This window comes from Pollicipes pollicipes, unplaced genomic scaffold (genome assembly GCF_011947565.3).
Source record: "Pollicipes pollicipes isolate AB1234 unplaced genomic scaffold, Ppol_2.1 Scaffold_7261;HRSCAF=8764_pilon_pilon_pilon, whole genome shotgun sequence".
In the NCBI taxonomy this organism is placed as follows: Eukaryota; Metazoa; Arthropoda; class Thecostraca; order Pollicipedomorpha; family Pollicipedidae; genus Pollicipes; species Pollicipes pollicipes.
Window position 1 is genome coordinate 9,279,821 of NW_023597054.1, and position 27,971 is coordinate 9,307,791.

A 27,971-nucleotide genomic window follows, 5' to 3' on the forward strand; every position below is an offset into this window, starting at 1 on the left:
CTGCGAGAAGCGAAGCTGGTGTCGAGGGCGCGCCCACGCCCCCCGGCGGCAGGGCATTGGATTACCACCGCCCTTCGCGTGCCCCCCACACAGCCGTGCCGAGTTCCGGGGATATATATGTGCCACCTTATCCACTGCCGTCCCAGTGCCACTCGCGCCCAGAAGTGTGGACCGGCGCCAGCACCGCTCTGCGGTTTGTATGCGCCGGACCTACTGAGCCCTCTGTCGGGTCCTCCGTCGCGCGGCTCGGCCTCGTGAGACGCAAGCCTCTCCACTACGTCGGCCGCGCCCCCGGTCGGGAGGCCGCGTGACGGTGCCCACCGTCGTCCGCCCGCGGAGGTCGACCGGTCTGCCGGGTCTACAGACAGCCTGTATTCGAGCCAAGTCACCAGATTACGACGCGTGTGCCCCTATGCGCACACAGCACATGCACGTTAGCGTACTCTACCCGCTGAAACGATGAGAATTGTACAGGAGACGAATGCAACCGACGACCGTATGAGAGCAGGCAAACACATCGTAAGCGTCCAATGAGTGCAGCGGGGCGCGAGCGAGACAGGGACGCGACGATGGCGGCTTCACAGAAGCGCGCTCGCGACACGCGGCCTTCATGGCTTGTAGGCCGGCGCGGTGGTGAAGGGTCCGGCCGGCGTCATGTAGTCGCCGATCATGAAGGACGTGCTGACCGGGTACGGCTGGCTCTGCGTCATCAGCGCCGGGCTGATGGCACCGCCGATCAGCTGGCTGGCCGACGACATGGTGGGCGCCACAGAGCGTTTGGCGGCGTTCACCTGCGCCGTCGGGATGGAGCCCGGGTGGATGGCCGCCTGGTTCACCAGGCCATCTGCCGGACGGAGACGACGCAGGGTGACCCGACGGTCGGCGCCGGGGGGCGGCGGAGGCACATGGCGACGACAGGCTAGTGCGGCTTCAGTAATTCAGGAGCTTAGACGTACGATCAGCATGCAATTTCGGTTTAATGAATCGGCAGCAAGGTGCGAAAAGCACGGTTCTGATACTGAACATCCTCACGCCTGTGTCGTGATACCAAATAGAAGGGACGAGGCACACAGTGCATGTAAGGGCGAAGGACAGCGCGCCGACGGCAAGTATCACGGACAGAACAAAATCGCCCTTCAGCCACAATGAGGGTGGCGCATGGTACTCATATTCAGTACCAGGTTACAACCACGCATAGCAGATCACGAGCAATAGGCGGCCCACCGGCGTCGGCGGTGAGGGAGCAGGAGAGGCGGACTGACCTGCCACCAGAGCGTGCGGTGCGCCCGTCATGTCCATGGCCACCTCGCCCAGGCCGTTCACCGTCATTCCGTTCAGCATGTTCACTGCTGCGGGACAACAGAGGTCAGTGCCAGCCGAAGAGCACCCGGCCGGCCTCGCGGCGGGAGACACCGGAGCGCCGCCAGCCGGACGCGGGCCCAGTGGTGCACAGGCGCCGTACTTCAGCCGACGTAAATCTGAGTGAACACCACAAACACGCTAGGAAACAGTTGTATGCTAGCGAGAGGTCCAAAGTGAACACCAGAAAATCCTTGGGGCGAAGTTGTATGCTAGCGCAACGTCGCCGATGTGTCGAAACTTCACAAACACACACACCATGCACTCGTAGCGTGGCGTTCTTAATCACAGCGCACATCGGAAAATTTCAATGATCTCATAAATTCCCGCCAAGTCATGCTGTGGAGGACACAATTTGCCGTATACTCCGCGCCAACATGCTCACCATCACCATCTAGGATCCTGTACACAACGCGACAGGATCTTTCTCTTCGCAGTACACTCGTACACACGAACGAACATTGGGCATGAATGATGGGTGGGCGCTATACGACCGCGTGGTCGGAGCGCCCGAAAGCCCAAATAACTAACTTACTAACTATGATGGGCTCTCTTTTTTCGCAGGCCGCGTTCCTTCCATTGCTACACTACGGCCCATCAGGAATTTACTACACAAACCAACTGCCAGATTCCTGAGAGCCCAGCACGGTACACCCGCGCCGGCCCACCTGGACGCCTTGAACCTACCGGTGTCGAGGACGGTCTGCGCCACAGACCACCACTCGGGCCGTGCGAGCCGCCGGCTCAGCACAGCGGACCGTCCCGGGGCCCTGACCGGGGCCGGCCGGCACGGACCTTGCCTGGCGCCCTGGGCGTCCAGCTGCGACCAGTACAGCTCGCTGGGGCTGGCCGAGCTGTGCCCGGGTGGCGGCGGCGGCTGGCCGCCCGTGTACCGGAAGTACGGGTTCTTCAGGTCCAGCGTGACCGTGCTCCAGACGCCGGTGCCCTCGACCTGCAGTGTGATGGTCACGTCGTAGCTCTGTCTGCGGACAAGGGAAGCGGCGCGGTCAGTCGACCGGCCCGGAGCGGCTCGGCGCCAGCGCCAGCCTTGTAGCTGTCAAGGCTGGCGCGGGCGCTGAGGAGACGACGGCCGCGGAGGGAGGAGTGGACAACGGCCCGACACCATGGCTGTATCGTGGTGCGCGGCCGGGGTCTGGTCCTCCGGTCCCTCCACGTCACCCGGTCCGAGAAGCCCCACACCTGGGGCAGTCAGGACGGCTCCTGGCCGACGGCTACACCCACGCCGTCAGCGACCGTGCGCCCCTCTGTCGGTCACAGGACGTGACGCAACCTTCCCTGCCCTCTGGACATTGCGCCCCACCTTCTCTCGCTTTCCGGGAAGCGTAACCGCTCCCTCCGGCTAGTCACAGCCCTAAAGTGACCCACATCCACCCATCAGTGAGATTGGCCTGCATTCATCAGCGAACCCGTGCTCGTGACCCATCAGCTGGTGTCATTGACAATCCCTTCTCCAGTCAGTGACCGTGATCCTGCCCTCAGGTCAGTGATCGCGACGCCGTCCCCAGGGCAGTGATCAAACCTCACCCCAGGTCAACGATCGAGACCCGTCCCCTGGTCGGTAACCGTGACCGTGCCGTTGACACACCTCTGGTTGGCGTTCATGACGACGCGGCCGGTGAGCATCTGTCCCTCCTTGGCGGGCAGCGGGTCGCGCAGCAGGCAGCGCACCTGATACCAGTGCGTCAGCGGCTCGGTCGGGGCCGTGCTCAGCCACACTGTGGTCTGAGATCCGCAGAACGACACGTCGAACCAGAACGCCAGGCCGTGCACCGTGCCCGTCTCCAGCATGTGAAACTCCACCGGGATGTCTATGGGAAGGGGGGAGGGGGTTAACACGTGTACCCCTCGCACCAGGGCCCGGCCACACGGAAGAGACCGCTGGAAGTAGGCTAACGGAAATGTTCGTGGGCATGGCCGATTCTTGCGCCATGTTGCTTCGATGACAGCGCTTGTAGACGTAACAACGTGACTCAATGAAGTGGAGCGGTCAGTTTAAACAATCAGAAACACAAAACCCGAATCGGTACGTGCGCCTGAACGAATGCAACCACGTTTAGGGGGCGAAACACTTGGGTTTACGGTGGATAGCGGGACAAGTTCCGGCCACACACAATACTGCCGGTGTATGCAGCCATTTGCGCACTGACCACCAGCTCGTATTTACGTGACGAGACCTGTGGTCACGCTACTGCGCACTCAACAACTCCTGCATGGCCAATACACCGACCGCCGGTTCTGCTTCTCATTTGCTGGAACCGGTTGCAGTGACGGCCAGTTAGCCATCTGGCCAGATGCCAGCATGCGGATAGTAGCACTTAATCCCAGATCATCCGGCCCGTTTCACATTCAACAGGTCTTCGGAGAGCTCGTAGCAGAGCAGTCCACAGCCCAATGCTTCTCCAAGCGGCTCGCCCAAATGCTCCTGTCTGGCGGCCCCGGGGACACCGCACGGGCGGCTGCGGCCACCGCCACCCTCCCTGCTCCGGCGGTGGGCGGGTGGGCGGCCGGCAGCGGCGCCGGCAGTCCCAGGGGTCGTGCCGGCCGACAGAGCGGCGCCGTGAGCGGGGGCGCCGGACCGTATCGACCGCCGCCGGCCGGCCACCCCACGTCCCCCTCGAGCAGCGCCCGTCCGCCCGGTGCCTGCCCTAGAGGCGGCACCAGGAGCGGACCCGCTCGAGCCGCGCGCCCGTCTGAGGGCCACCGCAGTTCACAGGCGACAGGCGGTCCGCCACGCGGTGCCGGCGGGCCGCCCGTCTGAGCCGGTGCCGGCGGGCCACGTACCGAGCTGGTGAAGCTCGCGCTCCTCGGCCTGCTCGAAGTCCAGCACGTGTCGCACGGATTTGGCCATGCAGATGCGCACGTCGAACGTGTCGACGATCGGCTGGCGGAAGTACTCCTCTGCGGCCTTCTCCTGCAGCGCCGTCAGGTTCACGCCGTGGAAGTTGTTTTGGTACCTGCGGCGGTCAGCCGGTGATCATGGATGGCGGAGGGGAAGCGGTTCCACCATAGAACATAGGTCCTGAAGCGGCTTAACGCGCCGCACGTGCACCGATGACATTCACCTACCGGATATCCTTACGTGCACCAGGGCAAATCACAATCAATGATCGGGTTAATGATCGAAGGTCGCAAGGACACAAGAACACACGGACGTCACGCGACCAGACGACGTAGCTCGTAAAACCAGTCTCGGGATTTCCTACCAGAAATTGGACTTCCCGAACTGCTCCATGAAGAGCGCGTCGTCCTGGAAGGGCGCTATGTGCAAGTCTCCGCGGCCCGGGAACATTTTGCCTGCAACCCGTCACGGCATGGGATGAGTCACGCGGTCCGTCCGGGCCTGTCCTGCCAGATGGCTCCCGTCTAGGCCACAAACCCAGCCGAGAACTGATTGATATGCACCACACACACACATACACACGCACGCACGCACGCACGCACGCACGCACGCAAGCACGCACGCACGCGCGCGCGCGCGCACGCGCCGCGACTGTTGCTCTGCGGGAGTGGAAAATGCCAAGTCGGTGCCATCTGAGATCAGCTCATTCCGGTCCGGCACCGCGCACAGAGGCCGATTCTGGTTAGACTCATCAAACCGAGCCCCGAGAGAGACATTAACCCGTCTGATCGCTGTCGGTTCTCGAGGAAACCCGCCATCCAGTGATGACACTCAACAGATGAGAAGTCGCTCCCGAACCAGTTCACAGCCTCGGGACCGCGATGTGATGGGCTCCGCGCGAACTATGACTTGGATCATTACATTAATTTAGGTACCAAGATAACAGCGTAGGTACCACTGAATAAATGGGGCACCAAGACTCCGCGTGGAACACACCAGGTGGCTTGACATTCATGGAATTTCGCATTGAACCGCTGCGACTTGTTGGCTTATGTTTAAACCTGGGATTTCACTACGTGATTTTCAGTAATGACGTACTCCTAACCCATTACTCCACTTACATCGGGCCCCACAACCCCGCACGCTAGGTCGGAAGCCATGCTACTAACGGATCCCTCCGACGCACCGGCGCTGCCCGCGTGGACATCACTGCAGTCAGCAAGAACAGCGACGCAAAACAATGAGCAATAAGGTACACAGATATACGCAAGGCCGATGCGACCCACCTCCGGGCTTGAGCCACTTCTTGCCGTGTAGGTACGTCTCCAGCATGCGCTCGTTGTAGAGCATGTAACCCATGGGCTCTGAAATGATCATGTCGACTTTCTCGGGCAGGTCGATCTCTTCGATCTTGCCGGAGATCACGTGAATCACGTGCTGCAGGTTGTTAGACTCGACCAGCCTCTGGGGACGAAGAGACAGCCGGGCGGGCGGTTACGCGTCGGTCAGCGGGCGGCGGGGCGGCCGGGCCATCAGCTGCACATGTCACGCCGGTGCGGGCCCGGACGTGAGCCGGGCACTGCGTTCACAGCCCGCCCGCTGGGCAGTCAGCTACAGCGAGCACGCGGCCGGAATTAAATGTTCGCGCTAACTCGAAAGATCACGGTGACCTTTGCCGACTAGCCCGGCCAACCGCAAGGGGTAAGGGAAATGGCGCGCGGCGCTTGCCACCGCGGCGGCGGAGACGGGACTCACGGTGGCGTGCTCAGCCATGGAGCTGGCCTCCACGGCATACACCTTCCTGGCACCGGCTTGGGCCGCGAAGAACGAGAGGATGCCAGAGCCGGCGCCCACGTCCAGTACCACCTGGGAGAGGGGAGGGAAGGTCACCGTCAGGTCAGCGGCGGCTCCGGAGGGTCACAGCCAAGACGGGCGCCGGGGTGGCAGCAGGCGGCTACGGTCACACGACGCCGTTGGTTAACGGCAGCCCAAGCCCAGCCCGGCCGAGGTGGGAGAAACCGGGCGGCAAATCCAGCGATTCCCTCGTCAGGTCCGTTCTGTTCCGATCCGGCTCGAAGAGCCAACCGGGCCATCAGGCGGGTACACTATGATTCCACTGGCCGACGTTACGTGTACCCAACATCGGACATGCTGCCGCGCAGAATGGCCACGTGCACAGAAAACGAACGGAACGTGCGTGCGAAATAGCTCGACAAGCTTAGCACTAGATATGGCATGGCCTGCGTGCGGCAGTCTCTGCGGTCACGTCTGCCGCTGGCAGGGCCTGGCCAAACCGTCGAGCCAAGCCATACCTTGCCGAGGAAGTCGGCGCCGTTGGACAGGATCGCCCGCTGGTACGTGCCCGTCCGGATGTAGTCCTGCATCATATTCTGCTGCTGCGACAGGTAGCTGTAAAACTGCCACCAGGGCGACCGAAGTCAGCTGACCTCATGGACGGTCCTGTCCAGCCGCCAGCAAACATCCAGCCAGCCGGTCAGTACGACAGGGCGAGGATCGGGTAAACTCCGGGGGGGGGGGATGGGGGACGAATAAACATCGTCCAGTTCGGCACCGACAGCGATAAAAAGGTTTGTTGACGAAATAGGTTTTCTCTTGTCCAACACTAGCCACGTCACTGTCGAGAACCGTCCACCTTCTCGAATGAACTTCAGAATGACATGCCCTGTTTCCATTAAAATCATACGAGTCACAAGCATATGCCAAACACCCATACAGCATTGCAAAGCACACATCAATTTAACATACAGGTCTATACTGCGCCCTCCAGTGGCAGCCAGCAAAGACCTGAGGTTTCGCAAATAGTCAACCAGGATACCTACGGCGAATATCACTGGGTAATCGGCCTGCGATTATTTGTCGGTGCAAACAACTGCTACACTCGTTAAAGCCCCATGCGATATCATCAGTTTACATGAGTCTGGCGTTGCAGCGTCACCGACAGTTCATTTCCAGTGAACATTTTCCCGTTCATCACCGAACGTTCTCCGGTTCAACGATCATACAATATCCATTCGGGATCGAGGGATGGAACAAACAAGATGGCGGCTCGCGGTCGGGGATATTCTTGCTGCGCGGCATGAGGCTCTTGGCAGTCGCTCACTGAGTGAGTCAGAGGAGAGTCCCAGACGACCCGTTCAGGATCCTCGTCCGGTCAACCCGCATTCCAGTACAAAAATACGGTCTGTGAGCGATCTACAGACGTGAGAAATGCGATGACGATGACCAGTTGGACAGCCGCCGTCATACGCAAATCATCGCTTTGGTAGTACACACGAACGCCGCTAGTCATTAACATGGGATGCTCGCGGCGATGATCAGTGACAAGCCGACTAGCTCAAACCACCCGGCGCGTTTGGTTCATGGCTGCAGCGCGGCTCCTGACCGCGAGCGTGCAGCACCAAGAGCCGCACCTGGACAGATCAAGATGGTCGGGCGTTGACGAGCGTGCATGAGACGAGCATGAGACGGGTTATTACCCAGACTTACCTGGAAGTATTGCGTAGCCGACGCTTCCTCAGTTCTTTCCGAGAAGACGGAGACGGCCTGACCGGCTTTGAACTTTTGCATGTAGGAGTGAAACCTCTGACAGTCTGTGGAACACAATGCAACTGTGAATAACAGCGGTCAAAGATTCCAGCTCCGATGGTTGCCGTCTCAAAGATACTGCAGGTAATAATCAGGTTGCACGTAATGCTGCAAGCAAAATCGGAAATCATATGTTGTCTGTACCTTCAGAAGAATGCTACCAAAGGCGACCGTTAGAATTAGCGCCGCATCATCTGGACAATTGAAAATGGTGCACAGTGAATACCACCCAGCATCATAATTTTCCACCTTTAGACTGCCTTTTTTGTAACCTTCCATTCACTTCTGTACTCTAAGCCTTCATTAGCCCAGCATATAAATATCACATTATCTAGACTTCATCAACAACAACCAAATCAAAACACCATGATGGCTTGGACCAAACCAGACTGATAACTGGACCCTCCTTACCATTGATAACTCCTCCAATTTTTTAATTTCTCCACAAACGATTCTATTCACATACAAACCACTGAGAATAATTTGTCTTAAAATCCTGACCCCGACATGGCGTCGGACAAGTGCTGACAACCACATGCACTACCGAGGCACCTCGGATAGGCAGGGAAACGACGGGAAACGTCGACAAACTGCGGGTCAGGGGAGGGGAGAGACGAAGGGTTACAGCGAAACATGATCAACATGACACGGGAGGGACCTGCCCAGGCCATCCTGTGCTATCTGTCCAGACAATAGCAACTGAAACTGTAGAAACGTGCCACAAAGGGCTGGCATAACGTGATACATTCAGCGAAATCCATTCCACCAATGCACTGCAGAATATCAGAAAGCATAATATATTCCACAATTTTTTTTTAAAGTTACGACTAAGGCACCCAGCAAGTGGCCTTAAAGCTGTTGACGATCGCGTCAACTGCCTACCTGGTGTGCTGGAGAAGACGATCAGAAAGGCGTCACTGCTCAGGGAGAACATGTACGATGTTCTCCCCACTTTGCAGAAATCCGTCGTCCTCGAAATGGGGAATTCCAGCCGCACCTGCCCACCTGAAAAACATATTTAGCGCAATTGCTCATTTCAGTAAATGTTACGCACGGCATACATGTCACAGAGGTGCCAAGTTCTCACATGCAAATGAAATAGTCTATCCCACAGTGTCATTAACCCAAAATAAGCCGACGGCGTGGGACAAGCGAGACCGTCAATAGACGTGAAGTTATTCATCGTGGCGCCAGGAATTTACGTCTTTCATGGCAGCCCAGCAGTAGGGGATCACCCATGCAGCATTCACGCGCTCATTCACAAGTAATGCTACTGGCAACTTGGCAGACCGTGAGTCCGGCCAGAACCGGCAAACTGGCAGACCGTGAGTCCGGACAGACTCGGCTAACTGGCAGACCGTGACTCCGGCCAGAACCGGCAAACTGGCAGAACGTGAGTCCGGACAGACTCGGCTAACTGGCAGACCGTGACTCCGGCCAGAACCGGCAAACTGGCAGAACGTGAGTCCGGCCAGAACCGACAAACTGGCGAAACGTGAGTCCGGCCAGACCCAGCAAACTGGAAGACAGTGAGTACGGCCAGACCTGCTAACCGAGTCCGACCAGAACCGGCAAACTGACAGACCGTGAGTCCGACCAGACCTGGTGATTCCCGACGATGAAACCGGTACACCGCAGTGACTTGGCCCTGGCGGCTGCGACCAAAACATTGCAAAAATCATGAAGATTTGGTTGGCTGCAGGTTACAAATAACAGCACCACTTGCGTGACACTTGAACACCTTTCATATCCGACCTCCCTCGCCTTAACCCATACCAGGGTATATTCGAAGCCAGTTTCAGAGAAGTGCCACGGTGTTTGAAAAATTTATGTTTCCTGACATCATACATACCAGGAGACTTTGTACTCCAGAATTATGATTAGAAAAACGTCAATATTTTGTACTCCGCCATAACACAACAAAAACGGCTTTTGGAAAAACTCATTTTGCCTCCGTTTCAGAACCAAATGAAACAAGAAGGTGCAACAGCTTGGCACTTACTACTTCCATCATCAGCCATGCATTGGCATCTGCAAGATCACAAATCCTGCACCCACCAGACTTGAATGACAAATAGCAAGCAGCCTGTATTGCGACCCGGCTATATGACAAATCAAATATGGAAATGAGGCAAATAAGGCGTGTGAATGCTGAATGGAGTCGTTTTTTAATAATGCCGGGAAATGAGCAACGAGAAGCAGAATCGTGCCGGTCTACAAATTAACAGAGCTCATTCTTCCTACGCCTTGTGCAGACCAACTCAAAATTGGATATGATTTAGCCCACCATTTTAGATGAACCGCACTAATCGCCAAGGATGCAACGAACGGTGACAAACAGCCGCACACCCCAGCACCTACCATAGACGGCCACCTACTCACGCTCCACCACTGTGCCATGGCAATGCAAATAGGAGAATCACCCGCAATTCAGTGTCGGAAGTCTCAACCATTCAGTGACCCACGCCCACCGTGGTGGAGCGTGAGTGGCGTGATCATGCTGGAGCGTGAGTGACGCGATCATGGTGGAGCGTGAGTGATGGGATCATGGTGGAGCGCAAGTAACGTGATCATTGTGGAGCGTGAGCGGCGTGGTCATGGTGGAGCGTGAGTGGCGTGATCATGGTGGAGCGTGAGTAGCGTGATCATGGTGGATGGTAAGTAACGGGATCATGGTGGATCGTAAGTGACGGGATTATGGTGGAGCGTGAGTGGCGTGATCATCGTGGAGCTTGAGTAGCGTGTTTGTAGTGGAGCGTCTGTAGTTGGCCGTCTGTGGTACATTCTTCATCGGCATTTTGTTGTGCCATTTTCCCCCAGTCAGTTCCCAACTTATTTTGCGAAATACGCCCCCCACTAAGCGACTTGTTGGTAGCTGTGGGAGAGTCGCATGTCATGTTTATTATTCACAGCAATAGTTTGGGAGAAGTAGACGCCTAGATCCAGGGGATGGTGAGCTTTGTTTCACAGATTACCCCTTATTATATGTACATAAGTTTCACGTCACCGAGCCTGAGATTGTCATTTCCGGGTATCGTGTTAAATTCTGACGCTTTCTTTCATTTCAAGTGGTTTTACCTGAACTACTGTATATGTAATGCGGCCATTCTGTTAAGTACCACCCATTGTACTGTAATCTAATGACAAACTAAATAAAAGTAAATGATTGACACCACTTCGCGAATTGTGTGCTCCACTTTGAAAAAGTTGTACTCTGCTACCAGGATTTCTTTAGAATTTCCAACGATGAGCGACAACGACTGCTTTTTAATTAGTGACCGGCGCACGCATGGGTCTGATAGTGTTGACACCACTTGGGGATTTCTGGACAGTACATTCGTATTTTTGAAGTTAGAAAAAAAACAGTTATCCTCCTCGGGTATCTTTCACCAATCTGCAAACCAAGATCGAAATTGCTTTCGAAGCACACCCCTCCGCCGGATAATCCCTAGTGTTTATATTACAAAGTGACGAAGATGGCAGTTTCGCCTACGCGGTGTAGGTGGTTTGAAATATCTTTTTGTGCTCTGACTGTTGAGGCCGAACACCGAGTCTTAAAGACGACCAAACCTGTGTTGCACTCGGAGCGCAAGACCGGCTCCGCACACCGATACACGTTTGCCGGCATTCACATGCATTCACATCTCGCAATGGTATTATGCATTACACATAATGCTGGAAGCACAATGTTTGGAGCATCTCTCTTCAATCAGCTGTTCTATGGACGTCATTTCAACACCACCAAAATGTCCAAAGATGGAAATGTGACTTATTGGCATGTCAGGCATTATATCTTGTGCATGCATCTGATGCATATCCATTACGGGTGAACGCCAGTATTATGAAAAACAGCACACACAAAACACAGGTGCAACAGCAGCACACCTGTTCCTGCTGACAGGAGGAAAGCACTGATATAACACTGATAATGTAATGTGATAACATGTCACAATGCACTGCTAAGATATGCTCATATGCACTTTGAAGGTGATGGATTGCATGCCTAAATATCATATGCAAGCTGATAATAGAGGTGGGCTCCACTTTATGTTTCATAATGTCAGGCCAATCACACACCGCTGCTGTTCTCACTGCTGAAATTCAGACAAAACCATGCCTCCATGCCTCTGTGAGTGTAAAGGAGAACAGTTTTCTGATGCAAGAGACTAATCAATATGACCAGAGTTGAGTAGCTGTATGTACATAAAGTAAACATTTAAAGGAAAATACAATGATTCTCTTCCTGAGTTTGTGCTGCTACCCCAGTAATCTTTCAGTGTTTAGTATTTTTGTACAATGATTCCTTTGCATCTGAACGTTATTTGCACGAGTACTACTCTTTTATCACATTTGCCAATCTTCTCTCCAATCTCTGGCTAACCATGTAAGAGCTGAGTACCTGATAAATTATTATGATCAAACAAGAACTACTGTTAATGGTGTCGGAAAACTTGATGTTTCCTGGTATAATGTATACCACAAGATTTTATACTCCAGGACTGTGACTATGTAAAATGAAATATTTTGTACTCCATCATGATGCAACAAGAACAGCTTTTGGAAATACTCATTCTGCCTATTTGTGTCAGGACAAAATGAAACCAGAGGGTGCAACAGCTTGAAACCATGCTGCTTACATCAGGAGCCATGTATTAATATCTGCAAGAGCACAAATCTTGCACCCACCAGACCAAGATGCCCAACAGCAAGCAGCCTGTGTTGCCACCTAGGTGTATGATAAACCGTGTATGGAAATGTGAAAAATAAAGCATATGATGGTTGAATGGAATCAACCTTCAAACAATACTGGGAAATGAGAAACAAGTACCAAAATCACACCGGTCTGTAGATTAGCAATGCTCTCACTTCCTATGCCCTACACAGACTAACTCAAGACTGGACAAGACTTAACCAACCATTGACGACGAACAGCATTATTTGCCCAGGATGCCAAAAACATCCATAGAAAACCGCACACCCAATCACCTACCGCAGACGGCCGCCTACCCATGTGCCAACACTGTGTCATGGGCAATGCAAATAAGAGAATCACTCGCAATTCAGCGTCCGAAACGTCTAACTATTCAGCGGCTTGCACCTGCCTTCCAGCTAAGGTTGGAGGTTGAAAACAGCAAAACTCTCCAATTGGTTTTAATGCTTTGCCTCCTCATGGCTGATTCAAGAGCATAAATATTCTGCTCGCGATCATGCCTTGAACAAATTTGTTAACATTTGTAGGGAAGCTGTATAGCGATGGGCATCATGATTATGAAGGACTTATTTGTGCTCATCCAGAACCGCCACGTGGTTGGACTTTGGCCACTTCCTGGTATCCAGAGTACTAAAATGTTATGGCACCTGTAGATTTAAACCACATTAAACTTGTCACTTAAGGGTGTCAAAGTAAAGCTGGCAATTCGGGCTTTACAAAAATGCCCTCTGAAGTCATAAAACGTTGCTATAAATGGCCAAAAAAACTGTTCGGAAACAGTCATCTCACTCTGGCAAAAACATTAGGACACCAGAGTAACGTGAACCCATAACATTGACCCGGCAAACTAAGCAGGGGGGTTTATTAGGACAAAAACATAAATAACTTGCAACATAAAGTATCATATTTCGCAATGATATCGGTTAGAGCGCATTAAAATCCATAAATACCTTGCATTATCCGCCGCCAAAGTCAGCGGAGTGACTGACTCCGATCCCTTTTGGCCGGCCCGCACGGGTCTGTCAGGCACTGTACTTACACTGGCTCCGTAAATCCATTAAGAGTACTGCCTATCTATGGTTCGGCTGGGATGTGCAGGGCCTTGCGTGTTGACCCCGCATGGGAAGGTGGAGGGCATGAATGTTTAACTGTTTTTAAAACCAGTTAACTGACGGAACGTGAGTAGCGTGACCGTGGTGGAGCGTGAGTAGGTGGCCGTCTGCGGCATGCTCATTTGCATTTTCTTGTACCATTTTTGTCTGACTGAGTGTATGGTACCCACCCTCTGTTTTGGATGGTGTAGAAGCCTAGTGTGTAGCCACCCTCCATTTTGGAGTGTATAAGCCTGATGCGTAATTATCCTCTGCTTTGGAGTGTGTACCCACAGAACCTTTCATTAATTGCAAACCAATGTAAATGCACATGTGTTTCATAGTACAGAGTATGAGACTGTGCTGTTTCAGTGTACCATGTTTAATACTGATGTGGTGTAGGTACACATTGGTACCTAATGTTAGAAAAATCATTGTACATCATTTGCCATGTTTGAGGAAAAACATATCATAAATAATTATCAAACAGGTAGGTTCTTACTCCTACCTTCAAATTTTCATGACTACGATAGCGAGCTCCCCAGAGCCGCACACACCCCACCGCCTCGACTCCCCAGCGCCGTTTCTGCTTTATCACTGTGTGGTTACAATATTTCTGCATATCAAGAACCATAAAAATGTATGGGGCCAAGGTAACAATAATAATGCAATGAAAAACTCTTCTTATCGCATGTAGGTACGTTTATGAAACAGACAAGCCAGAAAAGTCCAGAACATAGCCTAAACTAAGCTTAACTAACCCAACCCGACCTAACATAACCTAACTTAACTTAGCCTAACCTCCCCACCCTATCCCTTCCAACCAGTGTCCCATTGGCATCCATGTTCCATGCCATATATATGTACCATATTAAGAAGTTTTGTGTAGCCACCATATTCTCATTTGGCTTTTCATTCCCACCCAAAAATGCCATATTTGCCCACAATGTCAACCAATCTACAAATGATGAGGCAGACTGCTTGGATACACAAGAGACGTATTTCATTGGATTCTTGCTAGCTTGTCCCCCTACATTTTTATGATTCTTGATGCACAGTAATGTTGTGGCAGTAATGTTGTGATCATGCATAGCAATGGCCCCAGGGCTGCAATTGCCATGTTTGCAGCACTCAGTTGTTTACTAGCATAGTTATTTAAGTCCCAAGGTAAGAGTTTAGATGACCTGTTTTACGATTCATTATGATATGTTCTGCCTTAAAACTGACAATTGATGTACAATGCTCTCTTTTAACATGAGGTAGCAATGTATACCCTGACCACTGATATTTTTTTCATTTCAAGTGTTTTTACCTGAATTGCTGCATATGAAAAGTGGCACTTCTGTTGAGTGCCACCCATTGTACCATTGGCTCTCAAAGATCACCTAAATAAAGATGTAATGATCTGCAGCACTTGGATAATCTTGTACTCAATTATATAAAATTTGTAATCTGCTACCAGGCATTTTTCAAATTTCCAATACTGACTAAAATACATGTTAACTGACAGGCACAGCAACAGCTCTGTAACAATTTCAGTGCAAGCACATGCATGACCAAGAGCCCTGAAGTTGATGCTTGGTCATCACCAATTACAGCTCATGAACTCCAATGTTTCAAAAACTATGATGTTGCTCAAAACCATTGCACAAAATATCTAAAAAATTGTCCCAAACAAAAACAATTTACAACTTCGGCGTACTCTGGCTTGACTCCAGCTCAACGCACACATGCCCCGGGCGCAGCGCGCCGCTGCCACATAAACGACCGGCACAGTCGACGGATTAGTTGCAATCTGGCCTGTGAAATATTCTAATTGCAGCCCACACTTTTGTCTCACATTTTATGACACATGCCGTTAGTGCCTACGTTAACAAATGTACGAACCTTGGTGGATCTTTGCGCTGAGACCGGCTGGATCATAGCTGAGGCACAACTTCGCTTTATCTTCAATGTGTCGTTTTGTAACTCCAGTATCTAAGACTAAATGCACAGACACGTTTTCGTACACAGCGTCCATATTTGCGCGCTATATTCCGTCGCAAACCCAGACTTGAGTACAACTTTTGAAACGCTCTTTGTCTAACACCGACACACTTCGCGATGCCCCCTCACTGCAGCACCAAGCGGGAGCGCCGCGCCGCAATGTCGCAGCTAGACGCCGCCGCCACGCACGACAAATCAAGGTTTGCAATTTGTTGACACGTCGAAATGGTCGATATCGTTGAGAAATTTGCCCGTGACGTCATTTCTACTCCTCTGAGCGATTTTGGCGCTTCCAAAACCTCAAAACTTAACTGGGGTTCTCAAATAATTTTAAAAGTAAAATTACACGGCATAATTTTCCCATCTAACGGCATAAGATGTTCGGGTTCCATACAGTAATACGGCTCAATGCCCTTGAAACTGGAGATGCACCACTAGAGTCTATACCCTGATGACAAATCCCAAGCGTATATTGTATTTCGCCCTGACCTCTTCGGTGGTGCAGTTGGTTAATGGGTTTGCCAATGTTGGTAGGTTTTCACTTGACTGGTCCCTATCCAGGCGTCGGCAGGAACTGCGTAACCAAGATATCACAATACTCAAGATATCACGAATAACTGGTGTGCAAGCAGCTTGCGACGCATTTGACACCACACTCCCTGATACCTTGAGCCGGCACGGGCTTCGTAGGAGTCATTTAAATGAGACGGTAATCCTGAGCATCTCAGATAACTTGTTTCAGCCGGCATCCATGAATGTTGGCCAAATAGCGCTGGATATGAATAGCTCAGCTTAACCGGCGTTTGACTGTGTCTGCCACATCTTTCTGCCGGCAGCACGGATATTCCACGAGTGACGCCATGACTATTCGATTACCCTCAGCGGCATTCACAATATCCAAAAGGTTAAAACTCGAGCAGCGACCCTCGCCCCAATGCCTGCAGTGCTTCGTACTAGGGTTCGCTCATGACTTCAATTTCTTTTCATCACAAAATGTTCACAAATTTTCATCACAAAATGAACGCAATCGTCACTTGTAGTGGCGGATCCAGAAAGGGAGGGCATGGGGCCATGGCCCCCTTTGGTACTCGAAGAGGCCCATTGGCTCCGGGGGGGGGGGGGGGGGGAGAGGGCACAGCCGATCAAACAGGTGCAGTTTTTTTAGAACACAAAACACAACAAAACTGGGTACGTCTGGATTTCCTGGCGACCAAGAACGGTTATAAGCGGAAGTAAAGGGCCTATGAGAAGTCAAAAATTATTCAATGATTGGAATAGTTGTGAAATGGAAATCTTAAGCCTTATTACACTGTCTAGAAGCCCATGTTGTTTCCGGGGGACCTTTATGCCCACTTTCAGGATCATTACTATGGTTAAGGAGTATCCCACGTTGCTTTTCATTTCTTTGCATTTGTTCGGAGGGTACTACGCCGTTGTTGGAGTCCTTCCTGTTAGCGTGCCGGGGCACTCTTGTCAATCACGGGTCCTTCCACGTATTCTCTCCATTCGCCAGAAAGGCTCTGGGAGCTACAGCCGGGGTCCCATATCTCAACCTGTCGGGTATTCTCGTTTGCTTAGGAGCCCTTTACGTGGGTATCGGTTAACCTAACGACACATTTGTGATATGCCCCCAAAAGCCCTCTGCATTGGTCTAGGGCGTTTCCAATGCCCTGTCTCTTGCTTAGGACCCTGCACTCTTGTCGGGGGCTCATCTGATAGCCTGCTTGGGCACACTCAGTCGTTCGGGGGACCCTCCACACTGGGTCTTTGGTACCTCGTTTCTGAATGGGGGGGGGCTGCGTTGTTGTAGGGGGGGGGGGAGGGGGATCTGACAACCTGCTCGGGCACATTCGATCGTTCGGGGCTCTCTGCATTGGGCATTGGGCGCATGCTATTTGAATGGGGCCCTACGCACTTGTCGGCGCCCCCTCTGTTTGCCTCCTCGGCCACACTGGATTGCTCGGGAGGCCCTGCGCATTAGTTCTTGGTGTTTTAATTTAGGGCCCTCTGCTCCCATCGGAGTCATCTGATAACCTGTTCGGGTACACTCCATCTTTCGGGGGGCCCTTTGCATCGGGTATTGGGTACTTCCTTTTTGAATGGAGGGCCCTCCACTTTTTCAGGGTCCCTATCTGTTAACCTGCTCTGGTGCACCCGATTATTCAGGGCCCTTTACATCGCGTCTTGGGTACCTCCTTTCTGAATGGAAGGCCTTACGCACTTGTCAGGACCTTATCTGTTCGCCGCTTCGGCCAAACTGGGCTGTTCGTGGCCCCACTTATTGGGTCTTGGTGTTTGAATTTAGGGCTCTACATTCCTGTCTGGGCCACCTGATAATCTGCTCGGGTGTACTCCATCTTTCGGGGGCCCTCCGCACTGGGTTTTGGCTACTTCTTGTTTCAATGGAGGACCCTACGCTCTTGTCGGGCCCTTTCTGATAAGCTGCCCGGGCACATTCCATCATTCTGGGGGCATTTACACGGGGACTTCGGTGCTTCCCATACGGATGAAGGGCGCCACGCTCCTGACGGAGGCCCTATATGTTAACGTGCCCGGGCGCGCCCGATCGTTCGGAGCCCTACACCTTGTGTCGTATTTCTTATTTGAATGGATGGTCCTGTATGCTTGGCGGGCCCCGTCTATTCAGCTGCTCCAGCCGGTGGCGGATGCAGAGAGGAGAGAGGAGGGGAGGCACAGGATCATGCCCCATGGACCATGCCGAAGGGACCTATAGGCTTCGAAGGGGCCCATAACCGGCCGGACGAAGGCAGCTTTTTATAATACAAACTCAACAAAATTGGATCCATTTGGGCCTACAGACGACCAAGAACCATTGTTAGCAAAAGTAAAGCATTCATAAGTAAACCAGGTTAATTTTCACTGGTTGAGAAAGTTTTGCTTTGGGGAAATTTTGTGGTTCATTACGCTGTCTAGAGGCATGCTTGGTTGTTTGGCCCTATACGTCCACTTGCCGGATATCAATCACACTCTGATCGCTAAGGAGCTTTCCACGCTGTCCTTAATCTGCATTTTCTCGTAGGGCCCAATGTGCTGTTGGGACGCCATCTGCCTCCATGCCTGAGCACTCTTGATCGATCAGGTTTTCCTCCACAGATTCTTCCCATTCTCCCGAAAGGCTCTTTACACTTTTTCCGGGGTTCCATACGCCAGGGTACACGCAGTTGCTCAGAGGCCCTTGATATAAGTCTCGGGTTCTTTCCACTTACTTGGAGGGCCTTGTGCTGTTGCCAGGGCTCTTATAAGGTAAGGCACGGAGATACTCGATGCTCAGGGACCCTCTACTCTGATCGAGAGCTCTTACCCTTTGGTCTCATTTGTGGAGGACTCTTCACTCCTATATATATATATATATATATATATATATATATATATATATATATATATTCATTCAGACACAAATTCGAAATTTGTCATGCAGAAACCGATTTTTCTGGACGGCTTGGACGCAGACATATGATTACATGAAGTCTTGCATGCAAGTGTCCAGGACAATTTTACGCACCGGCAACGCGGTGTATTTAATTTCCATCGGTAACACCCGCATGTGCTATGCATGGCTAAAGTCATATTCGTAACACAACTTGAATTACAGCAAATGCAGTAGTCGTTTGATGTGGTAAAAAACAAGCAGCACAATACTGGCCTGTTTTTGTTTACGGATGATTGAGACCAGATATTAGTGTTGCCGACGGACAAATTGTTCAGACTTCTGTACTCGTTTGATGCGTCGGTATGTGCACAATGTTTCATGTACGTGCTCGGCTCAATGGAAGAGCGCTGCCGACTCGCAAACAAAAGATCCCGGTTCGAACCTCAGCAAATCCAAGGAGATATTCGCATTGTAACGCATAATGGCTGCAATCTGAATGCCATCCAAGCTCTTTCAAACCACAATGACTCCTGAAGATGGCCGGAAAGTTAACGAGCCAAAAGGTTACGTATGAGCTTGACCCCCATCTTGAGCTTGACGGATGTGGAACCACTGCTGACTCTCACTGTCGCTGATCGTGTTTTGCCATTCAATGGGCAGTCGAATACCACCATTATGACGATTGTGTGACAATCACACATGCCACTGTTGGGGGAAACACGACTTATATCTTTTATTTGGTCCACCCTGTACTTTAAAAAGCTACCACATATTGCAGTCAATTGTTTTTAAATCTAAATCCAGGTGTCATCCTGTTCAAATTGTTTGCCACATGGTTGCAGACTGGCCTACCATATGAAGGTGATGGCATCGCAACATCACAAAAGCAATAGCTACCCACAGGCGGTCTTAGTTTAACATGTCAACTGGAGGGGGTTTGGGCTGTAATCATCACCAGTGACTGCCCATTCCCCCAGTTAACAGCGAAATCCGCCGCCCCCCTCTCCTCACACACAGTGCAAACCTTGCTTCACCGACAGCTCACGCTCGATGAGGCCTTTGAAACGGTTCAGGCAGAGATCGGAGTCGCGGCGGGTGTATGCATTCTGTACGGGACCGAGCGTTCAAAAGCGAGGCACCTGTCTTGAATTAAATAAGATGAAAGAAAACTAGCGGGGAGCCGGTTTTGAAACTTCAGGTGGGTCAGTGTATCTGCCAACCCAGTAGAGGTGAGAACATTCCGGACCTAGTACTGCCCGACGCATATCGTCACAGGTCCATGTTCAAGACGATCTTCTGAACTCAAATCACCAAGAGACCATCGCCACCCTCAATGTGCAGGCAAGCAGCCGGCCTGTGGTCAATCGGCGCACTGCGTTCAACTATAAGAAAGCTGACTTTGACGGTCTGCGATGAAGTCTCTCCCTGTTCCCGTGGGGGCTGCTGGATGCCGTCGGAGTCGACCAAGCGGTGGACACATCCTACACACTGCTTGCGTCGGCCATCGCCGACCACGCCCCCATGGTGATGCTCCGGCGCCGACTGTCCCCTGGTTCGACTGCGCGGTGCGAGCTGCTCTTCGGTTGAAAGAGGCAGCTCTCCGACGACTGCGGGGAAACCCCGGTGCGGCGACCGCCACTGAGTTTGCGGACGTAAGGCGTGATTTTAATTCCGTGTCAAAATCCAAGTATTCTCAATATTTCAATAAACTCACCGATGACTTCAAGACCAACCCGAAGCAGTGCTGGTTGTGTTTAAACTGTGTCACGAAGAAGGCATGCATATCACCAGTCTTGTATAACTCTGAGCGCACTCTCGTGCTGGATGACATGGCTCGCGCTGCCGCGTTGAATGACGTCTTCGCCCTGAAATTTGATAACATCCGTGTGCAAAATCTTCCAGATGTGTCGTGCTACCCAGTCGAGTCGCTGAGCCAGCTGCGAGTCTCAGATGTAGCCGTGCGATCCACGATTAATATGGTCGGTCCCAACAAGGTCTGTGGTACTAACGATATCAGTGCCCGCATAATCACCGAGTGCGCGGACGAGTTAGTTGCTCCGCTCACCAGGATTTGCAACCTCTCTCTCTGAGTTTTGGTGTCTTCCCGGGAGGTTGAAGCAGACAAACATACCAATTTTTAAGAAATGCGCCAAAGGAGCCGGCAAATTACAGCATGAAATCCCTGCTTTCTCTCTTCAGAAAGAAACTAGAACGAGTTGCGTTTGATGAGCTGTTCCGCCGCGTCTTCCCTGCGTTGTGCCATCATCAGCACGGTTTTTATTCCTAAGCGTTCGTGCGACACTAACTTAAGCATTACATGAAATCGGCTTGAGAGGTCATATCGAACGGATACCAGACGGATGCCATTTACACTGATTGTTCGCCTGCTTTTCAGAACGTTAACCATGAGCTCCTGATGCACAAGGTAAAGCAATCATACCACTATAGGAAATCTGTGTTACAATAGTTTGTCTCGTATCTGTCTGACAGACGTCAGAGGGTTGTCTCCAACGGAAAAACTTCCGACTGGAAGCTGGTGACCTCAGATGTCCTGTAAAGATCACTGTTGGCTTCCCTCATATCTTTTTATTGTTCATTTACGACCTTCTGTGTGTCACTCATTCCGGCTGTCTTTGGTACGCCGATGGCGTAAACAATTTCGCAAAATTACTTCCCCAGCTGATGGACTGCTGCCGCGGAATAATTCGATCATCTGGTAGCGTAATCGGTCAGGTGGGGATGACCCTAAACCTTATAAAATGTAAAACGCTCATAATAACCTTCAGACGTGCTCTCGTCCAGACCAAATATTATTTCAAAAGAATTGAGCTTGAACATGTGTGTAAAATCAGGTACCTTGGCGTAACGCCAGATACCAAACTGATATTTGCTGCACATGTCTCCGCCAAAGTCAATAGGGGCAATTGAGCACTCGGTCTCCTTATCCGATCCTTCCAAGTGGGTACCAGCTGGTCAAAATTCAACCGAAGCGCTTTGATGGCCACGTATTTTGCAAACGTGTAATTGGTTTTAGAATATTGCAGCTAGGTCTGGACGGGGGCGACCAACTCCCACTCAGTGCGGGTCGATCGAGTGCAGCATAAGTTTCTTATTTGGTTACTTACTCAAACCTTCTCCGGGCAAACAGCTTCTCTTTTTTATGACAGCTTTCTGCTTTATTTCAAAATCCATATCCATCAGCACAAAGAGTGCAGCACGATTTACTCCTTCTGAGAAACATCGTCCCAGGTAAACTGGACTCTCAAATATTGCTAATCTGTTTCCCCTTGCTTGTGCCGCCTCGATCGATCCGCACTCGCACTCTGCTCGCTGTGCCTCGCGCTTGTGTGGAAACAGCACAGAACGGTCTGTTCTGCAGACTGCTAAGCGTTGGGAGCACTTTCTCAGCGAGCAACACCAGCGCGGATATTTTTCATAACAGTTTTGAAATTTTTTAGAGTTCAAGTGATCAGTCTTGTTTTAACTCTGTAGCATATCCACTAAGATTTGAGGGTTATTCTTTCATTATCCTCACACTACTGTGCGCTGTGCATCTATTGTATTTTACTGAAACGCCTTTGCCTGTTATTGGAATGCTTCTCTAATGACGATAAAATAACAGACAAATAAACAAAATGCATTGCACACCGTAAAATAACAAAGCATGCTTCCAATCTTTTTTTTTCATGTCCACGTCCGTGAGTTGAAATTTTGCTAACGTAGATATGTTCCGAAATGTTGTCAAGAAAACGAGGAATAAATTGCATTCATGCTTGAGACAGTTCTTCTGGGTTACACTCTGATCAAGTCAATTACATGAACAGTTGCCAATGCGAGCTAGAGAAAATAGACTACGTAAAAAGTGACCAATCATACCGGCGGGTCAACGCAATATGTATAATAGTTCCGAACATGACGAACATGACATCCCGCAAGTGACGTCCAATTACAAATAAGATCTTCCATTTTACCCTGGGGTTTGTCAGCCTTGGGCCAAATTGCTTCCGGTAATGATAACTCCTTTGAGGGGTTCTGGACACAAACGCAAGGCGTCCGCCGGCTCTTTCCATGGAATACGTAGTGCTTATGTTAGATCTTGTGAATCTGGGATATAGCTGACCATTCTTACCGCACTCACTCCACACCTGTTACTGCGGTTTTCTCTGTTGGGGCGGGGCGGAGGATATTACACATATTCCAAAAATGTCCTAAAAATAGCAATAACCCAAACAAATCGAAAGACTTTGCTAATATGGTTAGAAAATGCTTGGTTTTGCGCGCTTGCGCAACGAACTGACAAATCCCGACCCCTTCTGTTTTCTAAAGGCTGGAAAAATATCAAAATAAAAGATAACGAGGACACCTGTCGACTTTTCTTGGGGATCAGAAACTGCGACTTCTAGGGATCACCGAATCCCAGATAGCTATTCCTCTTGTTCAAATATAACACACGACGTCACAAGAGCAGAATGCAGAGAAATATTGAAAGTAGATCGAAACTTATCATAACATCATATTTGAGCCACTTGCATCACAGACTGAACGCTAGATTGAAATATTATGTGCTAAATGCTTAATTGAAACTCGGGTTGATTCACGTCAGGTCACATGGTAACCACGCGAAAGCGAACATCAATAACACCTTTCCAGGGTGCATATGCAATGCTAAGCCAAATAGTATTAATTGTATGATGAAATGACGCTTGGTTAAAACGATAAACTCATAAATGTTTGGAAATAGTCATTTTCCAGCCCGATACAGCTTTTCATTGATTTTTACAATGAACCCCATGGCCTGGAAAATCCCCACCGCTTTGATTTTTGTTTCCAAATGCTAGTAATGTGGAAAATGCAGGATAACATGGACATCATCGGTCTTTTCTGTGGCATCAGAAGCTGCGACCTCTACAGGTAAAAAAGATAGCATCGATGTTTGGAACAGGCAAACATCGTACGCGATGCTAGATAATCAGTTTTGCGATATGCATGAAGTACAAGTTCTATGCACATCTATACATGTTTTCATTGAATATGCATACCGGTTGGATTACAGGTGGAAGAAGTAAGCGACCGACCCAGGGGTGCGGTCATGTTAATCATATGACTTTGCTTGAACAACGATAAATGACACCGTTTCAGACAGTACAAAACACACCAAGTAAAGGGGTCGAAATACCTCGAAAGTGGGCTTTATCAAAGTGTGGAAACCGATCAAAGAACAGTTTAGTCGTATTCTCTCAGAAAGCAGCCTCGTCGACTTTATCAATAAGCTCTAAGATACGGAAAATCCCAACTCATTCTGTAACATGTAAATTTCTGCGGGTGTAGAACATTCGAGATGATTCAGACAGCTCCTGACTCATTGTGAGACACCCAAAATATATGGCTTTTGGTTAACACTGACAACCAGATTGACAATCGACACTCTAAATCACTTCACATAGCGGTTAGGCGAAGTTAAATGAGACTGACATAAAGCGATCTCAGCTTGTTGCAACCAAGTCGCGTGTCAATCGCACCCGACACTTATATGCAAAGTGCGAGTTAACCACTTCGTAGGTGAGTTAATGTTAGGTCACTTAATGTCAGTACTAGGTTACGTGATGCAACTGGTCTCCGAGAACAAGTCAAGTCACTCCCTTTCCAGCCAGGTCCTTTCCTGATTTTTTACATTGTCAGTCTATTGAATGGCACGAAACAACTGCAGCGCCCAGCTCGCTTCTTTGGGTGACTCTTCGCGTTGGGTACGCACTGCCGAGTTCAGTTGCCAACCTGCATTTCTTTGCGACGCTGTGCTTAGTGCACATGTTTATGTTACCGCCGTCGAACGGTTTCGTTTTAATTCGTTGCACCTGACATCACAGGCGAATCAGGTGACGGAGATTTGTTACGGCGAGTCAGGCAAGCGATGCCACTACGCCTGCTCACTTAAAGTTTTTGACTCATCGGCCGCGAATAATTCAAACGTGGCTCCGTGGTCGCACCACAAATGGTCTCCTCGCCCCACCTCCGTGAGGTTAGCGATTTCTCGTATGATTTTTGTTCGGCGGCGAGATCCAGTTTCGATGGACGCGTGTTAGATGATCAATTACTGCACGAAAACACCAAACCTAACGTCTATTTTTCAACATCACGTGACCTTCAAAACAAAATTCAAGTCCAGATAATCAGGAATGTACCTCATCAAAACGTTTCCATTCGATTTCTCAATTTTATGAATCAGATATATCTTCAGCGCACCAAATAGCGTTTTTCAAAACATCCTGACCTCCCTCGGTCACCCTTTAAGATGAAATTTAAAGTCAAATGACGCAGAGTTCCTCATCAACCAAAAGATGCCGATCAAATTCGGATTTTCAAGCGGCTGAATTATCTTCAACGCAAAAACCAAGCATCTTGAAGGGTAATTTTGAGAGGTCAGAACTTTTTGACTGACGCTAGCCTATGCGCTGAAGACCATTCTAGTGCTGAAAAATCTGAAATCGACCGGCATCGTTTAACGGATAGGAAATTCCCGTCACTTAACCTAAAATGATGACCTTGAATAATATGAATCTTTTGACGGACGCTAGTGGTTTTGGCGGACCCCTTTGATGGACGAACTCTGATGCTTAAAAATCTTGATCGATCGATAGCTTTTAGGTGATAAAGAGTTCTCCTTCGCTTGAGGAGGAATTTGACCCTGAGGAGTGATCTTGAAATGTCAGGTCTTTTTATGGACGCTGTTTTAGGTGCTAGAGGCTCTTCCTATGCTTAAAAATCCTAAATCGGCCTGTGACCTTTGAGTTATATGAAACTTCTCATCATTTCACCTTGAATTTGATCTTGAAGACTGATCTTGAAGGACCAGGAATTCTTGACTGACGCTATTTTATGGGCTGAAACTATTCTGATGGCTAAAAATTCAAAATTTGGCGGTAACGTTTGGTTGACATGGAGCTCCCCGTCATCTGACATTACATTTACTTCCAAGGTCACTGACTATTCACAAATAGACGATAGGTCCACTGCTCTTGAACTTCCGACGCATTTTTTAAAGAAATCAGAACTCGTCGCTAAAAACACGCGAATCAATCATTGACTTTACTGACGTCTTATGGAGTTGAAACAAATGGACCTACAACTACCCGTATGCGTGTAATGATGCATGCAAAGAAAACAAAGCTGTCAAAAAGTTAGTTCAAGCCGTTTTCTAACCATTTTTGAAAAGGTTTGGGGGAGGGTGCACATCCATTACTTTCCCCATACATTTTTGATACAAGGCCGTTGCGAATGCACGCTCGCCCTAAGTAGTGACGTCCCGGCCCTTTGATAGCCTACTTTAGTTTGCCCACAGAAGGGCAACTAAAAAAGACATTTAACGCTTATTTATAGCCGGAAATGCATTAGAAGGTGTTTATATAGACCCATCATCTTATCTATATCACCCTGCCGTGCATTACTGTTGTTCTCATGACCTTTTCAAGCTTAGGTTAAGGTCAATCTAAGTTAAGAACTGTAAGTTATTGACAATATTTTCTCTTTGGAGAACTTAAATCACATAACGATTTAGACATTGATGGCACATACCTTAAACCTTTCGGAGGCCATTCTAATGCTGTTCTCGTCATTGATGTGAATTCAGTTGTTCCTGACGGACAAATTAACGAATGAAAAACCACTTTCATCCCTTGGGCCTAACATGGCTTATCGCAGTTCACAAGTGCCGATTTCCGCCGGTGCCTACCTGATATATTTTTGTTTCCAGGAGCTACTCAACGCCACATTGCTCGTTCCCGTAGTGCGCTTAGTTCTTGAGATGCCCAGCATGTGTCTTTTAAGCGTAAATGTGACCAATTTGACCTGGTTTGACCTGTAAAAGACCAGATTCCCAATTGTTCAGATACCACCTGCCTGATGCAGTGAGTTGAGAGCTTTCCATTACTTTTAAAATAATCCCGTAAGGCAGATGTATATTAACACGCGCCCGAGTGGTCGGCTGGATACCCTTCGCTCGGGTGGGGTGGGGGGGGGAGTCAAGTTGACCCCCTGAAATCTCGTCGAGGACTAACGTCGAGCTAGAGACACTAAATTCACAGGGTATGTTGACCCGTACGTGAACTCACATAGGTCAAATTTTGAGATTCCTAGGTTATGACCTTCGGATCCAATAAAGTCAAACAAGGTTAAACTCCTGGTTGGTCTCCAAAATGCTCCCAGAACATAGGTAACTGATTCTAAGCAAAAGGCCACATGCTCATTTGATATAAGTGACTTTGTCTGACCTTAAGAAGGTCATGGTGACCAAATTCATACAAGACTGCTTTGAGTTTGTATTTGAATAAGCGACAAAGATTACGCTAGGCAGTGCGCTCCTAAAAGCCAAATGTTGACCTGGGTCATGTTAAGTCAATGACCTATTCTGACCTCTAAGAAGTCCATGGAAGATGCATAATGCGGTTCCTGCTATCAATTAATTCGAAATGAACACTGGGAACCATCCCATACAGCAAGCCCTGGAGGAATAAAACAGGTTGGTTTTGACCTTGGTATGACCTTCATACCTGACCTTACACCAGTGCGATTTGCTCATTCAGTTGTTTTGTTGTCTGAGAAAGCATTTCAGAGATGTATGGCTTTGCCTAACACTCTGTTGTTGGATCAGATTGAACGATTCCCTAGAAATTGGCTTCGCTGAAACCATGGCATGGCTTTGACCTGCCTTAGGTTAACGACCTTTCCAGGTACATCTAAATTTTGTTCACCAAACGATCCGCTATTCAGTTTTCTACAGCCCGCCACGCTGTTTGGAAAGCATTCTGGAAAAAGCTTCGGGAGGGGTCAATTTGACCCCCCTCCGAGCGCGTGTTAATATGCCTATGCTGCCATCGCTTGGGATAAGGCACTGTCGCGCAATGGATCTGCATTGCAATCGCATCGCCAGTGTATGCGCATTGAGGGCATGTCAAGAAAAGATTGGAGATACGA

The 27,971-nt window shown here is 49.9% G+C and overlaps 1 protein-coding gene across 2 annotated transcripts; it reads right to left on the reverse strand.

Annotated features, from left to right (window-relative positions):
• Nucleotides 1–350: 350 nt before the first annotated feature.
• LOC119112080 (histone-arginine methyltransferase CARMER) lies at nucleotides 351–15,773 on the reverse strand. Of its 2 annotated transcripts, none has more exons than XM_037236073.1 (12): nucleotides 15,515–15,773; nucleotides 8,708–8,830; nucleotides 7,727–7,830; nucleotides 6,532–6,636; nucleotides 5,975–6,085; nucleotides 5,506–5,683; nucleotides 4,584–4,674; nucleotides 4,162–4,334; nucleotides 2,966–3,188; nucleotides 2,155–2,342; nucleotides 1,263–1,346; nucleotides 351–844 (listed from the first exon to the last, which is right to left on the reverse strand). In XM_037236073.1, the coding sequence occupies exons 1-12, from the start codon at nucleotides 15,645–15,647 to the stop codon at nucleotides 609–611; spliced, it is 1,749 nt and encodes a 582-aa protein (XP_037091968.1). In that variant the 5' UTR covers nucleotides 15,648–15,773; the 3' UTR covers nucleotides 351–608. The 2 variants fall into 2 exon arrangements, with proteins under 2 accessions (XP_037091968.1, XP_037091966.1); XM_037236071.1 differs by having other exon boundaries at nucleotides 1,263–1,349.
• Between the last annotated feature and the right edge of the window lie 12,198 nt (nucleotides 15,774–27,971).

Excerpts from the sequence above, each read along its gene's own strand:
- LOC119112080 (XM_037236071.1), bottom strand. The coding sequence starts at position 15,647 with ATGGACGCTGTGTACGAAAACGTGTCTGTGCATTTAGTCTTAGATACT. Across the intron at positions 4,335-4,583 it reads TTCGGGAAGTCCAATTTCTG|GTACCAAAACAACTTCCACG; the intron begins GTAGGAAATCCC and ends TGACCGCCGCAG. Across the intron at positions 2,343-2,965 it reads GTCATGAACGCCAACCAGAG|ACAGAGCTACGACGTGACCA; the intron begins GTGTGTCAACGG and ends CCTTGTCCGCAG.